At 40.9% G+C, this 27,552-nt stretch overlaps 5 protein-coding genes across 5 annotated transcripts; 4 read left to right on the top strand and 1 right to left on the bottom strand.

Moving 5' to 3' along the window:
- The first annotated feature begins 601 nt into the window (after positions 1-601).
- On the top strand, positions 602-5,291 carry LOC147850424 (pentatricopeptide repeat-containing protein At4g13650-like). Its single transcript, XM_087336478.1, has 2 exons — positions 602-3,522; positions 3,690-5,291. Exon 1 carries the CDS (start codon positions 669-671, stop codon positions 3,204-3,206), a length of 2,538 nt encoding a protein of 845 aa, XP_087192604.1. The 5' UTR covers positions 602-668; the 3' UTR covers positions 3,207-3,522; positions 3,690-5,291.
- A 2,707-nt stretch (positions 5,292-7,998) lies between these two features.
- Positions 7,999-10,341, bottom strand: LOC147850423 (uncharacterized). The gene is made up of 12 exons (XM_087336539.1): positions 10,235-10,341; positions 10,021-10,107; positions 9,750-9,883; positions 9,602-9,660; positions 9,460-9,514; positions 9,302-9,343; positions 9,189-9,216; positions 9,052-9,101; positions 8,762-8,836; positions 8,631-8,678; positions 8,424-8,543; positions 7,999-8,331 (listed from the first exon to the last, which is right to left on the bottom strand). The coding sequence occupies exons 1-12, from the start codon at positions 10,275-10,277 to the stop codon at positions 8,242-8,244; spliced, it is 831 nt and encodes a 276-aa protein (XP_087192665.1). The 5' UTR covers positions 10,278-10,341; the 3' UTR covers positions 7,999-8,241.
- An 884-nt stretch (positions 10,342-11,225) lies between these two features.
- LOC147850422 (pentatricopeptide repeat-containing protein At2g33680-like) lies at positions 11,226-14,219 on the top strand. Its single transcript, XM_087336386.1, has one exon. The coding sequence runs from the start codon at positions 11,345-11,347 to the stop codon at positions 13,418-13,420; it is 2,076 nt and encodes a 691-aa protein (XP_087192512.1). The 5' UTR covers positions 11,226-11,344; the 3' UTR covers positions 13,421-14,219.
- Positions 14,220-16,389: 2,170 nt separating this feature from the next.
- LOC147850421 (uncharacterized) lies at positions 16,390-18,847 on the top strand. Its single transcript, XM_087336388.1, has 3 exons — positions 16,390-18,086; positions 18,182-18,368; positions 18,464-18,847. The coding sequence occupies exons 1-3, from the start codon at positions 16,422-16,424 to the stop codon at positions 18,589-18,591; spliced, it is 1,980 nt and encodes a 659-aa protein (XP_087192514.1). The 5' UTR covers positions 16,390-16,421; the 3' UTR covers positions 18,592-18,847.
- Positions 18,848-23,684: 4,837 nt separating this feature from the next.
- Positions 23,685-25,656, top strand: LOC147850420 (glycosyl hydrolase 5 family protein-like). Its single transcript, XM_087336393.1, has one exon. It carries the CDS (start codon positions 23,821-23,823, stop codon positions 25,483-25,485), a length of 1,665 nt encoding a protein of 554 aa, XP_087192519.1. The 5' UTR covers positions 23,685-23,820; the 3' UTR covers positions 25,486-25,656.
- Positions 25,657-27,552: the final 1,896 nt, after the last annotated feature.

The following is a 27,552-nucleotide window of genomic DNA, read 5'->3' as shown; positions in this document are numbered from 1 at the left end:
GGATGTACTTATTATTTACACATTCGCAGTGTATGTAGATACGTCATGGGTAGGGATAGGGTTCAACATGTCATACTAACTTAATTCAAATAGCCATGAGCAGAAGCCACGACCATATAGAAACTCGCGAGATAATCTCTCTATATAAAAGACATGGCACAATAGCTTGTAAACTTCGATTACAAAGTAATATTAGGTATTGATTGATAGCTATTGGTAAAATTGGGTTGGCCCAGGAGCTTATTGTATATACATACATACCACTACCAGGAAGTTGGAACCATACCATACTTAGAGGAATTATTATAGTGCTTCTTAGTGCTCTGTTCCAACCAACAATACATACATACATACATAATTTGATTTGTGAAGAAGATGAAATGAAGTAGATGAAGCCATGTTATCGGCCCCCCCTGTTCCTGCATAGGATGGAGGAATGGCGCAGGAGAGCAGGCAGGGTATTCTGCCATTTCCCAGAGGGTTTCCATTTCCTCGCAGGATGGATTCTGGCTCTTGCTTGCTTGCACCACTCGTCTACCAGGTGCAGGTGCAGGTGCAGTTGCTGGAACCCCTGCCCCCCCCCCCCCCCCCCCTCCCCTCATGATCATGCATCATGCCAAATGTGATATGCCCCGGGCTTCTCTCCATCTCTTTTGAAAAAAAAAATAATGCAAAAGAAGAATAGCTCCTCCCTTCACCCTAGCAGGCATTGCTTTGTTGCCTTGCTCAAGGCCTGCAAGAAGCTGAACGATTTGAAGCAATTTCTGGCCATACATGCCATGAGGATTGGGTCTCTTGAAACAGACCTTTTGGTTGGTACTTGCTTGGTGGGTATGTGTGGTAAGTTTGGGCTTCTCGACAAAGCACAATATCATTTTGATAGGCTACCTGTGCGGGATATCATTGCATGGACCTCATTGATTCAAGGGTATGCACAACATGGTTGTGGTGAGGAAGCACTCAAATGTTTCCAGCTGATGCAAAGTGAAGGTGTTTGCTCAGATCCTATGACATTTGTGTGTTGTTTACAAGCTTGTAGCAGCATAGGATCCATGGAAAAAGGCCAAGAAATACATGCAAGGATGGTTATAATGGGATTGCTTGAAGGAGGAGCTTTTGCTGGAAGTTCCTTGGTGAATATGTATGTCAAATGTGGGTCCCTTGCAAAAGCACAAGCAGCATTCGATAGACTTTATCTCAGAAATGTTGTCACATGGACCACACTTATCATGGGATATTCTGACTACGGGCTTGATGAAGAAGCTCTTAAATCCTTTGGACAAATGCAAAAGGAAGGAATTTCTCCAGATGGGGTCACATACGTTTGTGCCTTGAGAATTTGTGGTAAAATGGGTGCCATTGGTAGGGGTAAACAAATTCATGCTGAGATTGAAAGACTGGGATTGAATAACAGGAACTTTGATTTTGGTAATGCACTGATTGAGATGTATGCTAAGTGTGGTTTGATTGCAAGAGCGCAACAAGTATTTGATGATCTTCAGAACCGACATTTGGAGTCATGGAATACATTGATTTCAGGATATTCTACATGTGGCGAACATGATAAAGCAATCAAATGCTTTGAACAGATGAAACTTGAGGGTGTTTCTCCCAATTCTGCAACCTTCATCTCTACATTGAAAGCGTGTAGCACCATAGCTTCAATAGACAAGGCACAAGAAATATGTGCTGAAGTTGAAAAGCAAAAAAGTTTAGAGACAGACTTATTTCTTGGCAGTACCTTGATTCATATTTATGCAACATCTGGCTTTCTTGGAAAGGCAAATGATGTCTTTGACACCCTTCTAGTTCGAAATTCTGTCGCGTGGAATGCATTAATTGCAGGATATGCTGAATCCGAACATGGTGAAGAAACAGTGAAGTATTATATGCAGATGAAAATCGAGGGTGTTCAACCAGATCCCGTGACATTTGTCTGTATATTAAAATCTTGTGGTAATGTAGGTGCTATTGGTGTGGGTCAAGAAATACATGCTGAGATTGAAAGACAAGGGCTACTGGACAGAGGCCTTGTCAGTAACACCTTAGTTGACATGTATGGGAAATGTGGGTTACTTGCAGAAGCTTACTACGTATTTATGAGAATTCCGGTCAGAAATGTAGTATCGTGGACTGCAATAATTGGTGGGTATGTTGACAATGGACATGGGGAGAAAGCAATAGAATGTTTTGAACAGATGAAAGTTGAAGACATTGACCCAGATTCTTTCACATACATCCACTTCTTAAAGGCTTGTGGAAGCACAGGAGCCAAAGATAGAGGTGAAAAAATTCATGCTGAAATAGAGGGACGTGGGTTGCTACAGGGAAACCCAGTTATTGCTAACGTTTTGGTTGATATGTATGCTAAATGTGGCTTGCTTGTGCAAGCTCAACAGGTATTTGACAAGCTTCCAACTCGAGACATTGTGTCTTGGAATGCATTAATTACAGGATATGCTGAACACGGACAAGGTGAGGAAGCTATGGAATGTTTTGAACAGATGCAGCAAGATGGAGTTTCTCCGGATGTTGTTACTCTTGTCTGTGTACTCAAAAGTTGCACCGGCATAGGTGCTGCAGAAAAAGGCCGAGAAATACATGCAGAAATTGAAAGACAGGGATTGCTTGAAACGGACCTGTTTGTTGGCAGTACACTTGTGGATATGTATGCAAAATGTGGTTTGCTAAGAAAAGCAGAACAAGTGTTCGAAAAGCTTCTTAGTCGAGATAGAGTCTCATGGAATTCCCTAATGGCAGGATATGCTCAAATTGGACAAACTGGAAATGTTTTTCATACCTTTGACCGAATGCTGGGAGAAGGGATAAAGCCAGATATGGTTACATTTCTTATCCTTTTAAGTACGTGTAGGTCTTCAGGCTTGTTGAATGAAAGTCACAAATACTTGGAAGCAATGAGCAAAGACTATGGTATTGCGCCCACTGTGGAGCACTATGTATGCTGTGTGGGCCTCCTTTTACGGTTAGGTCAATTAGACAAGGCAGTAGCAATGATAAAGAAGATGCCTTTCTGTCCTAATCTGACAATGTGGCACACACTGCTAGATTCTTGCAGAAACTGGGGAAATATTGAATTCGGACAGAGAGCCTTTCAGCATGCGACACATTTGGATCAAGAGAATGCTGTGGCTTATGTATTAATGTGTCATCTGTATGCAGATGTGGAGACCATAGCATATGTTTAACACAAAGACTAGAAGCATTCATGAGTTCTATACAATGATGCTGAAAATGGAGCCCTTGATGAAAACGTAGACAATTCAATGTTGTCAAAGGTAAATGTTTCTCAATGACGCAGGTGAGATTATTGATTTTCCTGGTGGAAAGCATGCTGTGTTTGTGTGCAATACATTGCTACCTGATCTAGCATTTGTGGTTGGAGTAATGAGTGGAGAGACCAAGAGGATCTTTCAGATGACAGGGTTGTGGATCAACTAATATGTTATGTGGGTGACCCAGTGCAAAGGTAATGCAATATCTTCCACTTGTAAAGGTTACCATGTTACGGGCATGAACATATAATATCCCGTGGTGAGAATTTACCGTAGTATTCTATACACGTGGATAAGTGTGAGGGTGGCATGACCATATAATATCCCATGGTGAGAATTTACTGTAGTATTCTATACACGTGGATATATTATATGGTCATGCCCGTAACATACCAGATCCCCAATGATGCCTCAGTTTGAATGTCTTCACCATCATTTAGCAAATCAACTAGTTTCCTACCTTGTTATAGATACCCCTCAACTAAACATGGGGTAAAAATGCAACTGCCCTTGCCTTAGGCTGTCTGTCCATTTGCAAATATCTACCAAACCTGAAACCACCTCAAGTATTTAATTGTCATTTTGCATTGTAATACCAAAGGGAAGTTCAAAAACCCAAAAGCAAAGGAAATATCTATTGTTATCAAACCTTCTTGGAAAGAAACTGAGATGATTTCTCACGTTCCATTTTTATACTAGCAAGTTTCACATGCCCTTAGATTGGAAATCATGTCTTATACTACACCGGAGTAGCTCTCTTCACTGAATGTAGTTCAAAAAGTTGCTTCCCTATTCAAAGAAGATCATGAATTATCCTGAGTGGTTGAGTTTAGAGTTTAGGTCACACTTATCTTGTAGTTAGTTCGAGTTGGGCTAATGACACGTGAAAATGGCAATATGGGAAGCTGAAAAATGTTGGGGTATTCTCAAAAATGAGGGAAATGAAATAGAATTTTCATTCAAGCATACCAAAAGATTTGGAGGTCAATAGCAATCAATGAAACACAAGTCAAAGTTTGAGATCCATTGAAGGCACATGGGTACACAATATGGCAAGTTGCTTCTTATGGAAGCTACATGCACACAAGATGCAAGAAATTAAAGAGACAAATGATAACCTTAAAGAGATGAGCATATAGCGGAAAGATGCCAAACCAATGATTATTATACTAGTGCAATGCAATACAAATGTTGGAGACACCATCACGTAGGCTTGAATCATACACCCCTGACTAAATTTGAGTCAAACTTCTCTAATTCTAGGTTAAGACAAGAAAGATAGATAACATGGTTAATGTTTGCCTCATAGAGTCGAGTATAAGGTCAATATCATATTTCAATATGTCTGGATGAGGATGAAAACTATAGTGAATCCAACATATGTAGGAACATTTTATGTTTGAGTTGAGTGTTTTAATATCTCTCACAATAGGTGTGGTGCACATACGGTTGAACGGTCACTTGACGATAGTAGGTACAAGGAAGTCAACATTGCCAAAATATGTGAATATTACACCTTTGCATGTAGAGGCATCAATGGGTATAGTGGCATCTCAAATGGCATCGAGGTGGATGTTGATGCCGAGAAATAAGCTCTCATTGTGAGGGTTGGTGCTCATTGATTTGCAAGCTCAACCTCAAATTTTTGCACCTTAGATGTTGTTTGGGTAAGCATCACAACGGTTCATTGAGTGAAGGCCAGAGCTATAAATAGTTATTCGAGCTGCTTTTGGTAGTTGGTGAGAAGTGATTAATGGTGAGGCATGTAATGGATTATACAGCTTGGCAGAAACATAACTCTTAGATTGAGGGAATGCTTTGGGAAAGACTGTGCATTTTGAAGGGGCTCTGTCACTAGTTGTGATCCAAATTCAACATCCTTTCCATCATGGAGTCAAACATGTTGGTAATGAAGTTTGTCATGCTCACATGGGTACAAAAGAGTTCGTTGGTCACTAAATTAAATGTTGCTTTCAAACGTGGTTAAGCTAGAATGTGGCACAAGTCCTCAAACTAGATGAGATAATTGGAGTGCAACATCTTGTGAGAGAGTTACACTATGTAAAAGCAGTATGGGCCTCTTACATGGGTGGCTTCCTATCAAACATGTGTCTGAAGACGAGATAGAGTGTGTCGAAGGTGGGAAATTAACCGGTTGGTAATTGATAATGCATGTTGGTGGCCAATGGCTTGGCCATTCAAGAGAGCCCAAACTCCATATGCTTTGAGAGGTTGGCATTGACGACATTGACTTGAGCGAAGTGGCTGGTATTCCATATTGACATGAAATTTGCTTTGAAAAACATTAATCGCTTTGGTATTCCACACTAATCGCTTTGAGAAACATTGATTGACATGGCATCGGATTGCCAATGGCCTCTTGATTGTGATTGAAATTTACATGATTGATGGGAGCTATAGCATTGTTAGGTGGTGAACCAATGTTGCCTTCTCTTTACTTATCCTATGATTGGATACACCTAGTTATCCTTGGACATTGGATCTAAGTCATGAAAGTTGTGGGTTACTAAATGGACTTTAGTTAGGGCCATACATGCAACACATTGGAAACTTGCATGAATGATCCCAACGGTTAATGTAGGAGTTGACAAATGTAGTTTTCTCAATCATATTGGTAGAGAAAACCTCGTGTTACTGGTCAATTCGTGAATGTCATCTAATTGTAGTTGCTACATAGTAACATCTCCATTGTGATTGCCAAGTGTTGATATGCTATTAGGGCCTTAGACAAATGTAGTTTGCACAATATATTGGCAAAGAAAACCTAGTGCTATTGATCAATTCGTGAATGTCATCTCATTGTAGTTGCTACACGTTAAACATCTCCATTGTGGCCGCCAAGTGTTGATATGCCCCTAGGGGCTCATATTTAATGTAGGATTTGACAAATGTAGTTTGCACACTTTTAATGGTAAAGAAAACCTAGTGCTACAGGTAAATTCATGAATGTCATCTCATTGTAATGGCTATACATTAAACATCTCCATTGTGGTCGCCAATTGTTGATGTGCTCCAATCTTATTGGCAAAGAAAAGCTAGTGTTATTGGTCAATTCGTGAATGTCATGTCATTGTAGTTGCTATACACTAAACATCTCCATTGTGGTCGCTAAGTGTTGATAAATATTTTCTAATGTAGTATGTCATTGTGGATAATTAAAGGTTAGTGCAACTCATACTACCCAAAGGTTTCTAAACTGTCATTAATACACGAGGTTGACATGACACTTTAATCTCTTTACTAGGAGTACTTGGATCTCAAACAACATGCACATTGGGTGAACACGTATATGCAAATGTTGTCATTGGCTTAAACGGGTGATTGCATTGAAGATATGTCGGTTGTAGGAGAGTAAAACCTAGGGACTCTTTTGTTTGAGATGTCAGATAGGAGCACTCATATTGTGCATTCAGTTTGCCTTGTTGCAATAAAGAATTTGAAACACATTAGAAACTTTGTGCTAGGAGCTTGTCATTTATTTAGAACTCGAACATTCTAAAGGTATGTTAGATTCTTTTAATCATTATAAATAATGATTTTATTGGGATAACTATCCATCAAATGACATCACTATTCAAAAGAATAGACTATAGCCATAAGCTCGTTGAAACAGATTTCATCCTTGATTTTGGACGCTATGAATTTTCAAAATTGAAAAGTGATTACATGCAATTGCCTACGATCCATAGTTTGTGACAAGATACTATCAAATGCATAGACATCCATGAAGAAGGGCTTGGCTAGATCAACATGGAGCAAAATCGGGGCTAATGTGAAGGCTCTCTTTAAATTGTCAAGCACCTCTACCAATTTGCAAATGATTGATCCTTTTGTGTAAGCTATATGAGAGGCAACACAATCTTTATGTAATTCTTGATGAGATTATAATAGAAATTTGTGAATTCTAAGAAACTTTGCATATCCCTTAGTGAAGATGTTTTATGTCATTCTAGAACCATTTGAACCTTTGTTAGATCCATAGTGATTTCTCTTAGTGAGATTATATCCACTTGATTGTAGTTAGAAACAATACTTCTCTAGTTTGGCATAGACACCGTATTATCACAAAGCATGTAGAGCTTGATGAACATGGACATCATGCGCCTCTTGGGTCTTCAATTAGATCGAGATGTCATCTAAACAAAATATGGTGAAAATATTACGAAAATCACGAAAAACATCTTTTGCTATATGTTTCATGAGATTGTAAGGCATTACAATGTATTTAAAATGTCTATATCAAGTGCAAAAAGTAATCTTCCATTCATCCCATGGATGAATTCAGACTACTTTATAAGCAGTTCAAAGATCTAGCTTTTGGAACTATTTGGCTCCACTGAGATGCTCCAAAAGACTTGAGAACAACATGCAAACCATGTCTATTTTGAGCAATGTCCTTATTCAATCCTTGATAATCCATGACCAAACTAAGGAGATGGTCATGCATCAAAGGGTTTAGAATATTGGATAAATCGACTCAACTTTGATGGTGAGAGATTATAAATTGGCCCATTATAAATATCACATCATGAATGCAAGGTGATAACAACTTATGCCAAGCATGGATGTAACAAAGAGATCATCAATGCTTATGCTAACATCCCAATAAGCCTCTACGTCTACAGTCATTGATATCCCAATAGACAAGTAGAGCCTGGACGATGTGATGCATTAACAAACGGTAGAACCAATAAGTCTTTACATACATCAGAATTTATACAGCAAATCAAACGTTCTTAAAAGTTAAGTTGATGTTCAAAGTTTTCTTGGTCATTCTATTTACTTTATATACAAATGTATACACAGATCATATTTCACCTCTAGTCATTTTCTGCATATGGAAGGCTTGCAAAATTGTTTATACTCAGCAATGAAGAACATTACGCTCGTTTCTGCATTTGTTCTCTTAACATGTGCTGGTAATTTATTACATCGCAGCTGGTGTTTCCTGGGTATTGTCAAGGCTCACAAGATAGCTGTGCCCGCAAGAACTACATTCCACTAGTTGTTTCAGGGCCTGTATTCATAAGAAGTATCTCTTATGTTATTAAAATCAGATGCAAAGAAGAACAATTATGAGCGACACTATTAAGGTACACAATGTATCACCATAATCTGGCTTAAACTTGTCTGCAATGATTTTATGTATTCTTCCTCTTTCTCCCTCTCATCTTCGATATCCTGCACTCTTGCTGCAAGTTCATCAAGTTCGACATCCTGATGCCCCTCCTGTCATCAATGGATAATATGTAATCGTATTCATTTACGCCAATTATGATGCGCTCTTGAAGAATTGGCACGATATATAAATTATACCTGTGATTTTGAATATTTGCTAAACAATTGTTTCAGGCAAGTTTCTGTCTGTGAGTTTTTCCAATGGACGGTTAGACACGAATGAAGACAATTTTCAAAGCATAGAAATCCCCCTCAAAACGAAAGAAAACCTCTTCAATCTGAGACTGGATCGTCTGACATGATCTTCTAAGGCCATCAAGTTCACGCTCCAAAGCTGCTGATTTCTGTACACATGATTTTTCGATTACAGTAGCAGAATATAGGGACATTACAAATGGACAGAAATGAGACATCTTTTACAAAGTAAATACTAAAAAGTTATAAAGATTGAGATCGATATCAAGATTCATGACGTGCACACAGGCTTTTAATATAATATTTGATTAGACGTTGCAGAGAACGTTTGTCTGCTCATCAGTATCCATTCATTGTTGCTAACCTGATTCGTCCTCTTATCTGTATCCATGGAGAGGCATTGCTGTTTGGCATCTGTCCATAATTATCACCGTACATTAAATATGTTTCGATTGAAAGCTCCCTGATATACATGAAATTAGAACATTAAATTGTGTGTACCTGCTTGAGACGTATCCATTCTATCAAGCTGTCGGAACATAAATTTCAGCAATATTATTCTTCCAAATCATAGCAGAATTAGTTTGAAATATCATAGCCGCTATGATATTTACCTCTCTAATCTTCTTCACTATTTCCAGCGAATCATAATAAGCCTACAAAAGACACACTTTAATGTATCAGAAGATTCTGAGAAACGTTCTTATGTATAGACCGGAAACAACTGCATATTTCAATTTACTGAAATTGATTAGGTTGCGACATATATAACCTGGTGTTCCTGAGATTTCATCACCAGGTCATCTAAGCATTTCTGGTTTGCGATCCTATATATACATACATAAATATTAGAAGACAATATTAAGAAAGGCCTTCAACTAGAAAGTAACAAAAAAACAACACTATTAATATACTTAGTCTCCTTCGAGGTTGCTGTTCGTTTTATAATCTCGTTCTTCAACAGGTCAAGAGCCTTTGACGTGCAAAAAATACTAGTGACACTCAGGTTCTAAGAATAAATATGATGAAAACGTTTAGGTATAAGGTGATGCAGTTTCTTACCTGGGCTAGAGAAACTGAGTCTGTTTGGAGTGTTGCAATCGCATTCTGCTGTTTCCATAGAGCTTGGGACACTTCCTCGATCTTCTTTAAAACATCGTCGGTGCAAGAACGTAAACGTTTAGTTTCTTCATTCACTGCACAAGTATAGGTCTAAGAATAATATCAGAAGAAGAAGAAGAAACCATGAAATGATCTACAGAAAGGCCATGAGAGAGAGAGAAAGAGAGAGTTCGTGCGTGTGTCGATCCCCAACAAGAACATGAATGCATACCGTATTTCAACTCTTTCTCTTTCGATTCCAGTGATTTCTTCTGTCGGAATAGCTCGAGGCCAACATCAGCAACCTTGTTTTCATAATCTGCAGGGATCAATAAAATGGCTGGAAATCAGATGCGTCCCATGTATGTAGTACATACATCAGGGGGGATCCAGATCGAAAGAAGCCATAGATCTGCTGCGCATGTACAGCGAGTGTGAAATCTTACCGGTGATGTGAGCACGAAGAGCTCGGATCGTGTGATCCTCCATTCGAAAGCGGATGTACTTGCGTCTGTGTAGCGATGGAAAGCTTCAAGAGCCTAGTGATCCAAAGAATCCTTCTTTAAGAAAAAAAACACAACCCCATTTAAGCAAATAGCCTTGTTTAAGCAAAATATCATTCTTTAAGTAAAACTAATACCCCGTTTAAGCAAATAACCTTCTTTATGCAAAAGATAAACCCGTTTAAGAAAATAAGCCTTCTTTAAGCAAAAGACTAACCCGTTTAAGCAAATAACCTTCTTTGAGCAAATTCCCTATAACGTGTTCTTTTTACTCTATGATATGATTGGAAATTGGCCAATGCCTCTCTCTTGTCTTCTTGGCTTACCAAATTGAAGTGTTTTTTATTCAAAATAATGTTAACGCGGACAAAAATATGTGTTACCAAAGGAGCGTGCCTTAGGGGATCGATGAAGACATGACCACCCCACGTGTTTGTGTATAATGAGAAGGGAATGAAGGATGAGAAGCAACGAACGCAAACCAAGTACTAATGTTGGGACACGATCCAACAACGATTCTTCCATTGCATATAATAGGTGGGTAATGGAGTTACTAACAACTGCCAATGAGTCTATTTGCCATCATATCCTCAAAGGGAAAGGCTAAAGCTGAGAGGTGAGACATGATATAGAAGGAGAGTCAAGAAGCGAATTGAAGAGATGAGCTCGTGGGGTGAATAGTAAGGCCGGGGTATGATTGCGGCATAACCTTAAGCATAAAAGAGCATGTTATATAGCCACTAATCTTATGTATCCATTAAGATGGATAGATAGATAGATTTTATTATTGCCTTTGGAGGTCAAATATGACCTATGAATAATGAGACCATAAAATATTACATTTCACGTAATACTTGTGAAAGTGTATACCCTGTCCTGTATATCTTCATGTTTATCTGATCTGAAAACATAATATAGAGTAAGTTAATTCTGACATTAGTTTGATCTCATCAGGGGCTAGCTATGGAGGATTACATCTAAATTAGCACATGGAATATGTATGTATGTAATGGATGGGCACGTCGCTGAAACAGAGATATTGTTGAAACAGAGATGTTGTTGAGTCGTATGGCGATCTTCTGTGGAGAGGAGAGGAACCCTCCTATTCCCCGCAGTAAAGGTAGGAAGGCAGCCAAGTTCGAAGAACATGTTGCTCTTTTGCTCTCCATCAAGGCCTGTTCCAGAGAAAGGGATTTGGACAAAGGAACCAGAATATACACAGAAATTGTTAAGAGGGGATTGCTTAAAAAGAACATTTCTGTAGGTAATACCTTAGTTCATATGTACACTAAATGTGGGTCACTTGTAAAGGCGCAACAAGTTTTTGATGAGCTTCCAGTCAGGAATGTAGTTTCCTGGACTGCTCTAATTGCAGGATACGCTAAATATGGGATTGGCAAGGTATCTGTGAAATGTTTTGAAGAAATGCAATATGAGGGCCTCCTTCCAAATGAGGTAACCTTTGTGTGCACCTTGAAAGCTTGTGGCAGCATAGGAGCAGTTGAGAAGGGCAACGAAATCCATTCTGAGATTGTGAAAGAGGGCATTTTGGGAGAATCTAGTGATTTACTTGGCACTGCATTGGTAGATATGTATGCCAAATGTGGAGCAATCGAAGAAGCAAGAAAAGTTTTTGACAACCTCCATGATCCAAGCTTAGTCTTATGGACTGCACTCATTTCAGGATATGCTGAAAATGGGCATGGTGATGAAGCACTCAAGTGTTATGAACATATGCAACACAAAGGCCTTGTTCCTGATGCGGTGACGTTTTCTTGCATATTGAAAGCCTGTGGGAGCATAGGTGCTTCTGAGAAGGCCAAAGAAATACATGCAGAGATACTAAGAGGAGGATTGTTGGGAAAGGATATCATTCTTGGAAATGCATTGATGGATATGTATGGGAAATTCCATGCTGTCCTAAAGGCACAAGAAGTTTTTGATCAACATCACATTCGGGATGCTGTAACTTGGAACATTCTGATTTCAGGATATTGTCAACAGGGGCATGAGATAGAAGCATTATGCTGTTTTGCACGGATGCAATGTGAGGCTTTTCCTCCAGATGTCGTGACATTTTCGTGTATTCTCAAGGCCTGTGGCAGCTTATGTGTCACTCAAAAGGGAAAGGAAATACATAGCATGATTGAGATAGGAGTATTGCAAACGAATAGCATGGTTGGATCTGCGTTGGTTGAAATGTATGCAAAGTGTGGTGAACTTGTAAAGGCACAACAAGTGTTTGATGGACTTCCTGCCCGGGATGTGGTCTCTTGGAATGCATTAATTTCTGAATTCTGTGAGCAAGGGCATGGTGAAAAAGCATTGAACTATTTCAAAAAGATGCAAGATGAGGGTGTCTCACCAGATGCAGTGACCTTGCTTTGTACACTAAAAGCTAGTAGTAGCATAGGAGCAGGTGAGAGAGGCAAAGAGATACATTCTGAGATTGTTAGAGGAGGTTTTCTAGTTGAAGATACTACTCTTGGTACTGCATTGGTGGATATGTATGCTAAATGTGGGTTAATTCAAAGAGCAAAAGAAGTTTTTGATCAAATTCAAGTTCGGAATGTAGTAACTTGGAATGCACTCATCACTGGATATGCCCAACTTGGTGAGCATTCGAGAGTTCATGGCATATTTAAGGAAATGATTAGGGATGGTATAGAGCCAACTCTCGTAACATTTATGGTTGTGCTTACTGCATGCAGCTCCTCAGGTTTAGTGACCGATGGTCAGATGTACTTTGAGTTTATGACCACAAGATATGGCATCTTCCCAAATCCGGAGCACTACACTTGCATGATAAACCTCTTTGGTTGTTCAGGGCACTTTGACAAGTTGGTGGAACTGATAAAACAGATGCCACCAACTGATCATCTTCCTGCATGGCTTGCTTTACTGAGTGCATGTCAAAAATGGGGGAATTTGGAACTTGCAAGCTTGGCCTTTGAACATGCAGTACGGTTGGATGAAAAGTTTGCTTGGCCTTATGTCTGCATGGATAATATCTGTAGCACTGCTGGTATGTTGGAGGATCTAGAGAAGATCAAAGCTCTGAGAATTGGGAATCAATGTACACAAGGCACCGAGCAACTCATGAATTGCCCAGAGTTCCTGGGTTTGTGATCTTAGCTTGGTACAGAATAGGTTGCACAATTGCATCATGCCATATGGATAGTGAACTCCAGAACTGGAATGGAAGCACTCCAATGTGAGATGAGGTGACATTGCTCTGCTACGGCACTTCCCTCAAATTCACATGGAGATCATTATACATACGGGAACTACCTGCGGGTTTCCTGAAGAGTAATGCCAGCTGTTTGAGTTAAATGTGGTGCGAGAACCACCGCAATGTTTAAAAATGCAGTTCCCATAAGACCTCTCATCTAATGGAAGTGGAATGGATGCCATTCAAGGCAAGGTGAGGAGACATTGTTCTGCTGCAGCGCGTCCCTGAAATTCATGTGGAAGTCATTATACATATGGGAACCAGGAGATTAATGCCAGCTGTTTGAGTTAAATATGGTGCGTGAACCACTGCAACATTTAAAAATGCAATTCCCACAGGACCTGTCATCCTATTCCCTTCCTGAGATGAACCAAGGGCCACAACATTCATTTTTCGTTCAGGGATCTTGATAAGACATCATGATAGTCAAACCCCCACTTCATAACTGGGGGCGATATTGTCAACGGAAAAACAAGGAATAGTGCAAAGGGAAATCCATGGCACATCTTGAATGGCGAGATCAATTTGAAGACAGTTAGAATAGGTGCTTCATGTTTAGTACAGAGACATACAAACAAAGTCAGGAGCAGGGTAAAACACCATTAATGAGGGCCCAATGAAAAAGAATAGTGAAACTATCCCTGCTTTATTGAAGACTGCAAGAATAGTAACATGGAAATGGCAAAGCAACCTTAATGGAAGGGTAATACAGTTTGAAGTGTCCAAGACTACAATAACTACAAAAATTTCTATCTTCCCCTATAATTTTGAAAATATACTCTTTAAGAACCCATTGATGAGAGAAATTTACATCGATTAATTCTTCCCAAATACCCTTCAGCTAAATAGCACATTATCATATTGTGAATATAAGTAAATATTTGTAAAGCATATTGTGGCTGCAGCTCAGGCAGCACGAAGTATAAGCAAGTTTTCCAATTATTTTACTACCCTTCAGCTAAATAGCACATTAGCTTGATATTCGGCTATCAGTAAATATTTGTAAAGCATATTGTGGCTGCAGCTCAGGAAGCACGAAGTATAAGCAAGTTTTCCAATTATCTTACCATACAATTTAATGTTGCCCGAGTGAAATGATTATAATGTCTTAATCAAGGGATAGCTACAAAAGAAACCAAAGCTTTTGAGAATTTGAAAAAGAAATTTGCCTTTAAGAGATTTGCAAATATCTCCTTAATAATATGCATCCAACACTAATCATGCTCAAGAAATTATACAGCAAACCGAAACCCTAAACATATCAAACCGATATCATTGGGTAGACAGAATCATTCCTATTTATGAATCTGTTTTCTAGCATAGTATTGAATGGCGGCATCGAATCCATGTGTTATGTATGGGGGTATACACTCATTTTCTCAACATCAGCAGTAACACGATAAAGACAGCTTCAACACCAACAAGAATGTATGCCAATAAATTCTTCATTACATGATTGTGATCAAATAGTTTTGTACAGGTTGATACTAAGACTAGGATGCGAGAAACTTCACAAGCAGTTCATGTACAATCCTACATCAAGTATTTTAAGGCACTTTTGCCGTTCATGGAACAGAAAAGAATATCTATACACGCACGACCTGAAAAAAATGCTCTACTGTTTGTATGTTATTACCGGCAATTACTTGCTAGTTTTGAGATGGCTGTTTCCATTTATTGCATCAGCTTGGGACAAGTTCAGCAGTTTGCACTGATCTGTCATGATCGTAGAAATCTTTCTCTTGTTCATGACTGCATTTTTAGAAATTGGACCCACGGAAACATCAGTTACAAAAAATTCAAGTTGGAACCAAATGGTTTTAAAGATTTCCAAACCTTTAAACCTTAAAACCGTTAAAATTATGGTTTTCGTGGTTTGGTTTTGGTTTTCAAGTTATAGGCCAAAATTCAAAATTTCGCATTTTAATTTAAATTTTTTTAAATTTTCTAATTTAAAGGTTTTTCTTAAAAGATCAAAATTAGGCCTAAAATGTTAAAAATAATATTCAAGAAAATTATCGAGTGCCAATCCTAAACCATCAAACCCTTCAAACCACGGTTTGAAATTGTTTAAACCGAAAACCAATAAAGGCTCGAACTAAACCATTAAAACCCCAAACCGAAACCGAACTATTTACAAAAAACTTGAACCTGAACAGAACCATTAAAAACCGAAATTGAAACTGAATCGTTTACAAAAACCTACCCAAACGAAAACCAAATTGTTTAAAGAAACCTGAAGCCGAACCAAACCATTAAACACCCAAGCTGAAACCAAACCGTTTATAAAAACCTGAACCCAAACTGAATCATTAAATGCCCAAGCCGAAACCAAACCGTTTACAAAAACATGAACCCGAACTGAATCATTAAATGCCCAAGCCGAAACCAAACCATTTACAAAAACATGAACCCGAACAGAACCGTTAAGCCATTAAGACGCAATTTCACAGTTCAATTCTGACTGCTAACTTGGAGGAGATAAAGCCTTGGGGGTGTCGGCAAATGGCGGAAGATTGGTTATTCTTTGAGCGAGAGAATTGATATGTTTCAAAGCAAGAGTAGAAGAGAGGCGATGGATGGCATGGTATGGATGTAAGCCGAGAGAGAGAGAGAGAGACAAACACATTGTGACGGGCAACACGCTCACTTGATGTCCGTCGTGGACACTTTATGGCTAAACCATTCATTCATTCCTCCATGTTAGTTCCAATGGGCCTTTTCACATTATCAAATTGGATTTGGATCCCCACTCTCCCTCAATATACTTGTGTACCGGAAGCAACACGTCGTGGGTTCGAAACCGAAATCTCTCGCCTCTTTCATACATACTTCATACCATTAGTATCCTTTCTTCTTCTTCTTCTTCTTTCTGAAAGAGAGAGAATGTGATGAGAGATGGTTGTGCAGCTTCTGAAGACTTTCGGCCATAGTGGCAGGAAGACCCCTACTCTGTTGCACCACCATCACCATCGCCATCTCCTCCTCCTGCATACCATCAATCCGCAGAGGGCTGCTTCTGCTTCTGCTATGGCTTCTTCTTTCTCTTCCTCCATCTCTCCCTTCTCTTGCAGCCTCTCCAATTCCGCACACCCCCAGGCCCCTCTTCTGGATCCTCCTCCCCTGCACGCCCCCGCCATCGAAACCCTAAAATTCTACCACGACAAGACGAAGCATTCCTTTCGCAAATATGCAGATGGCCCCCATGGTCTCGACTGGGCGAATCAGCCAGCCCCATTTCGGCACTATGATGGAGCTCAGAGGGTTCCTCTGCTTCATTTCCCTCCGGAAAACCACGGCTCTGAGGATATGCCCTATTCTGATGCATTCTCCAACTTCCAAGGGAACGCTTCCCCTCCTTCAAAAGAGACCATTTCCCGACTTCTCTACGACAGTTTCTCCCTTTCAGCATGGAAGAAAGCGGGGATGTCAACGTGGTCTCTGCGGGTGAACCCTAGCAGTGGAAATCTGCATCCAACCGAAGTATATCTTATCGGAAGCGCCATTACAGGTATATCTGACAAGCCCTTTATTGCCCATTATTACCCTAGAGAGCATGCCCTCGAGATCAGATGTGAGATTCCAGACCATCTGTGGGTGGACATGAGCAAAGACCTCCCTGATGGTGTGTTGTTCCTCGGATTGACATCCATATTCTGGCGAGAGTCTTGGAAATATGGGGAAAGGGCTTTCAGGTACTGTAACCATGACATAGGCCACGCCCTTGGGGCAATCTCCATGGCTGGAGCTGGGTTCGGATGGGATGCTATACTCTTGGATGGGTGGGGCAATGAAGACCTTGATCGCATACTCGGAGTCTATGAGCGTGAAACCATCCCAAAGGGCTCGCCTAGAAAAGGGACATATCCTCAGCTTGAACAAGAGCATGCGGACTGCTTGGTTGCTTGTTTTCCTATCACCACAGAATCTGGACATTGTGGGATAAGGAATGCCATCATCCCATCTCTGCCTCTTGTGCAAACCCTTGGCCCCAGAATGTCCCAAGTTACATGGGCTGGGCAGCCTAATCGTCTGAGCAAAGACCACATGTGGTGGGATATCATCGACAATGCTGCCTCAGCTGCGAAGAAAGCTACAGCACCCTCTCTTGTGTCTACAAAGGTCATACCACCACAAACAGGATTATTTAATGGTATCTACAAGCCATCTCACACTCTGCGCCATGTTATTATTAAGAGACGTAGTGCAGTAAATATGGATGAAACGCATGTCATGTCTGCCGAAGCTTTCTATCAGATCATGTTGAAGACATTGCCATCTGGTCCTAACGAGAAACTTCAGGGAGAAACTGCACAGATTCCATTCAGGATCCTACCTTGGAAGGCAGAGGTACACATGGCCATCTTTGTGCATAAAGTAAAGGATCTTTCCAAAGGTTTATATATCCTTGTTAGAAACTCAGAACACGAGCCAAAGATCAGGAAGTCACTAAGGCATGACTTCATGTGGGAGAAACCTGATGGATGCCCAGAGAATTTGCCTCTTTATCAACTAGTTGAAGGCAATTGCGAGAACCTAGCAATGCAACTTTCATGCCATCAGGTCTTTGTTGTGGTTTTGCCCGTCTTTATGTAATGAATATCTTTGCCGTCGCACATTTTGAAGTGAATGGTTCTAACATAAGTCATAACTCCCAGGAAATAGCAGCCTTCGGTTGCTTTAGTCTGGGGATGATAGCAAGGTTTGAGGTATTGAACGACAGGGGCGCATGGATGTATCCTCGGTTGTTTTGGGAGTGTGGAGTACTTGGACAGCTGCTATACCTTGAGGCTCATGCTGTCGGCATTGCTGCCACAGGCATAGGATGTTATTTTGATGATCCAGGTGTCTTGTCTTCTTCTCACATATGCAATTGTGTGCTTTTCATTTTCTGGTTTCTTCTGTGTGTAAACAGTATGTGTTCTCTTATGATTCTGCAGTTCATGATATTCTTGGATTGACGGGAAAGGAGTTCCAGAGCCTGTATCATTTTACAGTTGGTGCTCCTGTGGAGGACAGGAGGATCACAGGGCTTCCACCTTATCCAGCTCCAAAATATGCCAAATAATAATAAACTTTGATTCCACATTCAGTTTATTCATATTGTACACTGGCTGCTCATAACTATACAAATACCTCAATTCAGGTGAGTACCATACAGGTCTGGATATGTTAGTGTGATTGCGTAGATCATATGCTACATGGCTGGGTATAAATCCTATTATTATTTCAGAACAAGGCACTTGATGTGCACCGATGTAAAATAGAAGCATGTACATAAACCTACCTGAATGAGGATAATTTTAAGCATGTCTCTGAAGAAGGTATTGTTTGTTGTGTTGTTTTATTTTAGTTTGGAACTTGAACAATATTTATCTATATATATGTATGTATATATATGGCAAAACTTTTGTTGAAAGTGATGATTCAATTACAGATATATATAGTTTAGTTTAATCGGTGAAAATTATGATTACTTGGTTCGTGTAAAATGATATTGTTTTTTAAGCATACCAACCTAACAGCTGGATTAGATTATCATGAAATTCAACTGAACTCACTGGAAAGAAAACAGTTTCATGGCTGCTAACTCTTGCTGGCCCTCGTGGAAAGGAAACGTATTCCATGACAATCCTGTTAACGAGTCTATACTTTCAGAACTCTTACACCCTAAACACTAACTAAAAGAAACAGATAGTTGTGAAATTGGAACCCCCCTCCCTCTACTTACAAGTGGAATTTTAAAATATATAGAAATCAACATCATGCATAGTTCAATGGGTTGATCATTCAAACAAAATGTGCCGAAGAGGGGATAACAATATAATATTTTTGTGAATCATCCCTATGCTCTTAATATTGTATTCTTCCTCAAATCAATGATTTCATTCTCTTTAGTTTCCTGTTTTGTGCAAACGTTTTTCAGTTTTGCTCAAGGTTAGGTGTCACTAACTTTGGTGTAGGTTCTTTGTACATTATTACCATTGTCATTGCGTGGGTATTATAATGTGAATGTGTCACGATAGCTAGCTGTCAATGTGGTTAGAGTGGATGAGAGAGACAAAAAGAGAGAAGGTTATGTCCTTTAACACGATGCATTGTGTACCTTTTAGGTAGATCCAAATAATTTCTATCTCTCTTTGTTTTGTCAACCATTGTGCATACAATAGGCCTTTTTCTTGAGTGACAAGCACCTTGTTTCTGGACTCTAATGTGCCCCATAAACATTCACTCTTGGCATGTCATAGCATGTATAAGAACTCCCCAATGGCATTTCTAAGTGACGTAGGTGTTCGCATATTCTCCTCTTGGATCTCGTCAATGACAATGTGCTCAGATTTTCTCACCTTTGCTTTCAATTTGTGTTTGCATAATGGGGTGATAAAAAGATGACAAATTTGTCTTATGCATACATTAGCCCATGACATTACGGGGCTTACATTCTTCATTTTACTTATCCTCTTTCAATGAGTATTCTATTTACGCCCACACACGCTTGCTTACATTGTTTCACCTCGTTCTTATGTTGTGTGAGTTGTGTGGATTGCATCTCAAGCAAAAACCTTGAATTTTCCATTTTCTATCATGAATTCTTGCAACTCTTCCCCTAGATTGTTAATGGTGTGTTGTAATGAAATCAATTGATTCATAGCCATAGCTTCTATTGTTGGTTGTGTTGTTGCATTGAGGTCAAGAATCTTTAATGAGTTAGGCGCATTTTCCATTGTATTATCAGACTTTCAAGCCCCCTTACAAGTGAGAGATTGCTTTGACCAACTTTAGAATTCAGTTTCGATATATTGCAAGCTAATGCCATCCTCACCTTGAGGCTTGGATCACTCATGGTCTAAGGAGCAATATTTCATAATGTGATAGTAATCTCCTTTTGCTTATGCATGTAGATATCTTTGATAACCCAAAATATTTGTAGTAAGGAATGCATATTAACTTGATATTCCAAACGAAAAGGCCTTGCATCCATTGAGGATACAACAATTAAACAATTATCATAGCTTTGCATATTAAGTTCTAAAACAATGTTGTGATGCTACGAAATGGATGAAGTCAAAGAAATGTAAATTTATATGCCTTTCTCTAAGGGAAGTGAATTCAAAACAATAGTAGGATAACCTATGATTCTTTTTTGTCTTACATGGTGTGGTCTTGTTCGATATTATGTTGAGAAAAGGATGAAATGAAGCTATTTGAGTTCAATTGTTAGACCTATATGTATATTATGGGCATATTGAGATCTAACACATGTGGGCTTTTCTTTGTCCAAAAAAAACTACTTCCATTAGTTAAGACAATGTATGTACATATTATAATATACATCTTACAAGCCAACTTGCATGGCGAAAAAGAAAACAACATGTATAAAGGAATCAACAAAAAACCCCTAATCACCACATCATCTGCCGAGCATAGAATTACTCGGCCGCATACCCTCAACGTGAGCCTCATAAAACTCAAATTCAGCATAGACATCCTCCAATCTCTTCACGTGGCAGCACCCATCTATATGTTAGGTACACTCGGAGGGAACAACCAACGTGGTGGCTGATAAATCCGCCACCTACAACATCGGATAAATACACGTGGTTTTTGAGGAAGACATCAGTTTCTAGTAATTGTATTTATAACAGCTCAATTAATACATGATAGATATCAACAAAGCTAAGTTTATATATCCTGATTAGAAACACATAAAAAAGAGTTATTATTCATAGCGAATTAAGTTCAATATATGACAATTTATGTGAAGTAAACTTATAGAAGGGAAAGCAAAGAAATGGTTTTTACAAATGTATCTTATTAGAAAGGAGTTTAGTTCATTCAATCCCTTTTGAATAGAGGGATGATACATGTTACATATAAGGTTGTTGAACTGCAAGTGAGGGCATGTTCTTTGTGATGCTTCAATCCGCGAACATCTATAAAACTTATTGTCCATGTCTTCCTCTGCATTTTATAGTTAGTTTTCACAAAGTTAAGGTTTTATTAACTTTGCTATATGCCTCTACAAAACATAGGGGTTGAATGGTTGACCTTCTCGTATGTATCAACTTTATCTTTCTTTGAACATTTGACCTTTATATTGCTAATTGCAAGTTGGAACCCTCCCCCTCTCCCTCTCTAGCATCATGGCATCATCACAGAAACATGAAGATATATGCACGGTATGCAAAGAAAACCTAGTGAAGGATGAATATCACTTACGTATTGCATGCTCAACGTATAAGGTAATTGGCGAGAAATATGATGACTTGTTAGATGGGCATATGATAATGTGAATCTCATACTCAAATTTCCATCCAGAAGGGTGAGCACATATGTGTGTGCATTATTTTCAAATTGAGAGTTTTTACTACATAGTAGTAACCACCACTTCTAGGGAGGGGCCACAGGTCAAGATTACATGTTGATTTGGTTCCATTTGGTCAAATTTGGCCTCATCATGGAGGATAAAATATCTAATCTACTCTCTCCCGCCCTCTCTACAATTAGACTTGTTTGGTAGTAATACTTCTAACATCCACATCTTATTTTTCTCTAGATTCCTTTTACAAATCAGTATTTCTTCACATGTTATTTTTCCCTAAATTCCTTATACAAATTAATATTTCTTACTATTGATGATGCTTCTAAACACAACATAACTAGGTTTTTTAGTTTCTTCTAAACATTGCATTCTTTATTGGGAGTTAAGCCTCTTAGTACAAAAGCATGTTGTCTTTAATTCCTTCCAAAATTATTGTTCTTTTGTAGAGTTGCTTCTGAACACACAAAGGATAGCTAGGGTGGCCACAATTTTTAAACTTACATGTCTCATAAGTGTATGTATGCATCAATGACTAGTACTTAGAAACAACACAATAACATTTTCTAAAAAATATTGCTTCAACTCCAAAACCTAGAGGAGACTGGAGGATTCCTCTCAAAGAAGATTTCACCCACCCCAAGCATTTGAAGGAATGAGTTGTTTCCTTTTCCTTTCAATCGAAGGGCCCGTCCTAACTCTTTGTGACGAAGCACCTTGGCATAAGGCTTTGATTTGAAGCCCAAGGTAATGCTTCACATGAAACTTTACATTCAATCAGCAACAAGTTTAGGCAAGGCCCCTCATAATTCTCTAAGTTGCTTAAAGGCATCAATATACACAATTCAATCTTTAACGTAGAGTTTGAGGTATTAGATCTCCATTCTTATATAGCCTTTGAAAGAAATAGAAAGGCTTCATTTGCAGACAGAAATGCCTGAACAACGAGTTTCGTTCCAAAAGAACATGGTAAAATTGTGAGCGACCAGTTTTAATCACTTCAATCACATGATTATATTTTGAAAGCTACATTCGGGGGATGGTGCATTTATGCATGACGAAGGCTCCTTGAAATTTAGTTTAGCCCCACCAACATTATCCGAGGGTTTGTATCGTATGCGACGTAATCGAAACCGTGACAGTTTTGTTATTGTTCTTCTTCCCGAGCAAGCAATGTGTCACACAAGAAGGCTCGTGGGGGTTGTTCTCGTGTTTTGAGACGGCATGTTACCCCTAATTTGGGAACCGTGAAGTAAAAAAAGAGAGGCAAGGCCAAAAGGGGACTCTTTATCTATATGTTTTACTTATGCTACATTGGTGTGTCGTGTGAAGGGAGGAATGAGTTGAGGGGTGGCAAAGGAGATGTGTGTGTGGAAGTGAGAGAGAGAAAGAAGAAAGAAAGAAAGATATATTAACGTCTTCTAAGGCCAAATTTGGCCCATGAGAGAGAGAGAGAGCTAGTTGTTCGATACAAGTGAGGATTGGGGATGAATATGTGCGCATGTGTGCGTGTTTGGATTAGGGAGGACATTAAAGAGCTTATAAATTGGTCAAGAAAAAGGAATGCAGATGTAATAGTGTGTGTGTGTGTGTGTGTGGATTAGTAAAGGGGGGTGTTAGGAGGGTTTGGTGAAAAGTTTGAGGATTCGAACCGTAGACCTTTCTCTCCTCACACTCACTAATAAATTTACTCAAAACATGGTTGCCCTAAATATAGTAATCCTCCCTCCCAAAATGGCTGCTTCGCCTTACCATAATAGGAATAACCTCCTCCTCCTCCTCCTTCTTCTTCTTCCTTTTCTTCTTCATGCGAGTTGCGCCACCTCCGCAGAGGCGGCCGGCGGCAGCGCCGTGGCATCGCCGCCGCCTCCACCGGCGGCGCCGGTGCTGTCCACCCGCGGCCACTGGATCGTGGATAGTGCCACCGGGCGGCGCGTGAAGCTGGCGTGCGTGAACTGGGCCTCCCACCTGCCGCCCATGCTGGCGGAAGGCCTCCACAGACGTCCCCTCGCCGCCATCGCCGCCACCATCGCCCGCTGGGGCTTCAACTGCGTCCGCCTCACCTACGCCACCTCCATGTTCACCAACGCCTCCCTCTCCAACCCCTCCGTCGCCGCCACCTTCTCCTCCCTCCGCCTCCACCACGCCCTCGCCGGCCTCCGCGCCCACAACCCCCACCTCCTCCACCTCTCCACCACCGACGCCTTCTCCGCCGTCGCCTCCGAGCTCGCCCGCCATGGCCTCCTCCTCATCCTCGACAACCAGCTCTCCCTCCCCGGCTGGTGCTGCGCCCAAGACGACGGCAACGGCTTCTGGGGCGACCGTTTCTTCGACCCCCACGAATGGCTCGCCGCCCTCTCCGCCGTCGCCCATCGCTTCCGCGCCTCCCCTCACGTGGTCGCCATGAGCCTCCGCAACGAGCTGCGCGGCCACCGCCAAAACGCCGCCGACTGGTACCGGTACATGCAGTTGGGCGCCGACGCCATCCACGCCGCCAATCCCCGCCTCCTGGTCATCCACGGCGGCCTCAGCTACGACCAAAACCTCCGCTTCTTGGCCAACAGATCCCTCTCCGAGAGCCCCGGCCTCCGCCACAAGTTCGTGTACGAGATCCATCGCTACTCCTTCACCAACGGTGACTCCTACCTCAACACGGACGTGAACAGGAAGTGCGCCACGATCACGGCGCAGATCCAGAGCGCCGCCGGGTTCCTACGGCAGCCCAACCGCAGCTTCACGGGGCCGCTGTTCGTGAGCGAGTTCGGCGTGAACGAGAGGGGCACGAGCGGCAGCGACGCCCGATTCTTGCCTTGCTTCTTCTCGATCCTGGCGGCCGGAGACCTCGACTGGGCCGTCTGGGCTCTGCAGGGAAGCTACTACCTCCGCGAAGGCGTCGTGGATGCCGATGAGATGTTCGGCCTCTTCAACCATGGCTGGGATGCGCCTCGGAATGCTTCGCTGCTCCGCCACCTGCAGGCCCTCCAAAGGCCTCTCCTCACATCCTCCTCCTCCTCCAATGGCGGCGGAGGCGGCGGCGGTGGCGATTCTGGATCCGCGCCGCCCAGATTCCTCCTGTTCAATGCCGCCACGGGCCTCTGTGTTCACGCCAAGATCGCGCCTGCCCGCGGTCTCTTCCTCCACGACTGCACGGCCAGTTCCGGACAACCGCAGCAACACGAGGTTTCCGAGTGGAATTTCACGCCATTCTCCTCCTCCTCCTCCGGCGGCAGAGGCGGCTACATCTCTTTGGCGCCGCCGCCGCCGCGGATGGAAGCGGAAGATGGCGGCGGATTGATTTGGTGGATCTCGGCACGGGGAGACGGGCTCCCGGTGGTGCTGGAGAGCACAATTAGAACCAGTGGGCAGCTCACAGAAGAAGCCATAGCCATTTCCAACAATGTCACTACCTGGCTGCACAACTCGACCGAGAGCATGCAATTCGCCACTCGGTTCGGGGGTACGCTGCTCTGTCTGGATGGAGGCGCCGCCCCGGACATTGTCACCCGCCCCTGCGTCTGTAGCCAAGACCTGAGCCCTAATTATGGCCATGGAATTGATAGTCAGGGTAGTAGTGCTAAAGTTTGTGTGGACAACCCAACTGCACAATGGTTTCAGCTGCTTCCACTCAGTAATGCTGCCTAGCCTATAGCACTTCAGAGTACTAGTATTCCACACATGGCATTTACATGTATTGAAAATGGCTTTTATCAAAACAAATTATTATCAAATGTATAACCAAATCAGAATAATGAGAAGGTCAGGAATCTAAATGTATTATAATTCAAACTCGGAATGGGGCATCCCTCTTTTTAACAAAAATAGAATAGATGCTTCATACTTAACTCCCAATGGACGATTAATCAGCTGAATCATACGTGCAAGTAACCGGTTTTGTTCCCAAAGGGCAATTCATTTATCAATGCATACTTACAAACAGCTGGTTTTGAGATGAATGGGCAATCAATCAGTCATTCATACTTACAAATAATGCGTTAAGTACCGAATCGGTTGAAGCATACTTACAGATAGCCCGTTATTTACCGAATGGGTACTTTTAATCGATCAATGGATGCTTACTTAGGGATGCCTTAAGAGTCCAGATGCTTTTAAGAGGATTTAGGGTTTTATTGAATTTCGCTAAACCTTCCGCTAGGGTTTAGCGAATGCTGCCATTGACCTAAACGCAGAGAGTAAAACGTCAATTTACTGCACCAAAACAGAATCACTGTACAAACACCGCCATTTCGCGAATATGTGCCATGGAGCAGGAATGGAATTCGACAATCGTTGTATATCAAACGCTGGTCACATATGTTTCATATTATAGAGAGTGTATATATTATTAAGTAGGTAAAGATTAGGTACAATGTACAATCAGAGAGGGGTAGAGGAAGGGGCATGTGCCATGGAAAGAGTAAGCCTTGGAGGTCTTAACAGGAAGAGAACAAATCAGAGCACAACTTTGTTGTGATCTCATGATCATGTTGCCCTTCAATCCATCCAACCACAATTTTATTATTTTGCTAATTGTTGCTCTAGTACTACGTTTTAAAAGTGTGTTCTCATCTCATGGATTCGTATGTGCAAGTCAAATTAATGCATTGTTTTGTTGGTTTGTTACAATATTTTGTCGACCCTTCTGTACTAGTGACCATGGGTCAAGTAAGGGACTCATCATTCCCCTCAATTCATTGGATGACCATTCCCCAATTGGCCTACTTTTGCCCCTTTGTCCAAGGGCATTTCTCCCATGTCAAGCGTCATTGCAATTGCCTATGGTAGTTTTACACCATCCCGAACCATCCCGAGCCAATGTACAGGCCTACCGAAGATGTTCTTGGTCCATCACAACAACCTCTTTGAAATTTTGGTGCCACCAATGCTCATCTCTATACTAGGTTTAAAATATGGGGAGGTGGATCACCAAGCTCACTTATAATAAGTTTAAAAATGTATGTTTTCTTATGAAGATCCAAGCTAACATGCAAATGTCATATATCATCCTACTTCTTGAAACTAAATATTGGCTCTTATCGAAATCATTGGCATCGAGAGGGTTGTGGAATACATGCTTACGATTGAAAAACTCTTTTCATTAGGTTCCTAATAGGAGTCCACAATGTGGCGGCTTGAGCCATGGTATGTCAACTCAGCTTGCCTCCGTCTGGCTAATGTTATTTCCCTCACCCTTACCTGTTATATTCTAGATCGAACTAATGACAAAGGGAAAAATAAGAGAATAAGGAGAAGAGTGCATTAAGGGTGCTTAACCACAATGACCAGCCTTGAGAAAAGGACACAAGATAAACATAAAATACTCAAACCACAAGAGACTCAGAGATTATGCATGTTTTTCCCCCAAACAAGTTTGCAGGTCCTAGCTAGTACCACATAGTTTTGCAATGTTTTACTGTTGATTGTTATCTTGGGATTGTGATGATCAACTTCCGTCAATCGACACTCATGGAACAAATCGTAATAACATACTCACATAGCGAACAAAAATTAACTTACGAAACAAAAAAATTAGTATTATACCAATGTATTATAAATAAAAAATTAGTATTACACAACCTAAAGGTGAGAAACCCCTAATCCCCAGTGTTTCTTTTAAGAAATTGTTCTTGCGCTGCGAGCCAATGTGCCTCGATTCGATGATACACAAGTAAAAACGATGATCAAAACATTCTGTTGCCCGATAGGGGAGGG

This window comes from Azolla caroliniana, unplaced genomic scaffold (genome assembly GCF_043228905.1).
Source record: "Azolla caroliniana isolate FFs.n. ecotype wild unplaced genomic scaffold, voAzoCaro1.0.p SCAF_21, whole genome shotgun sequence".
In the NCBI taxonomy this organism is placed as follows: Eukaryota; Viridiplantae; Streptophyta; class Polypodiopsida; order Salviniales; family Salviniaceae; genus Azolla; species Azolla caroliniana.
Note: the sequence above shows the minus strand (reverse complement) of the source record. Positions and strands in the feature narration are given on the sequence as shown.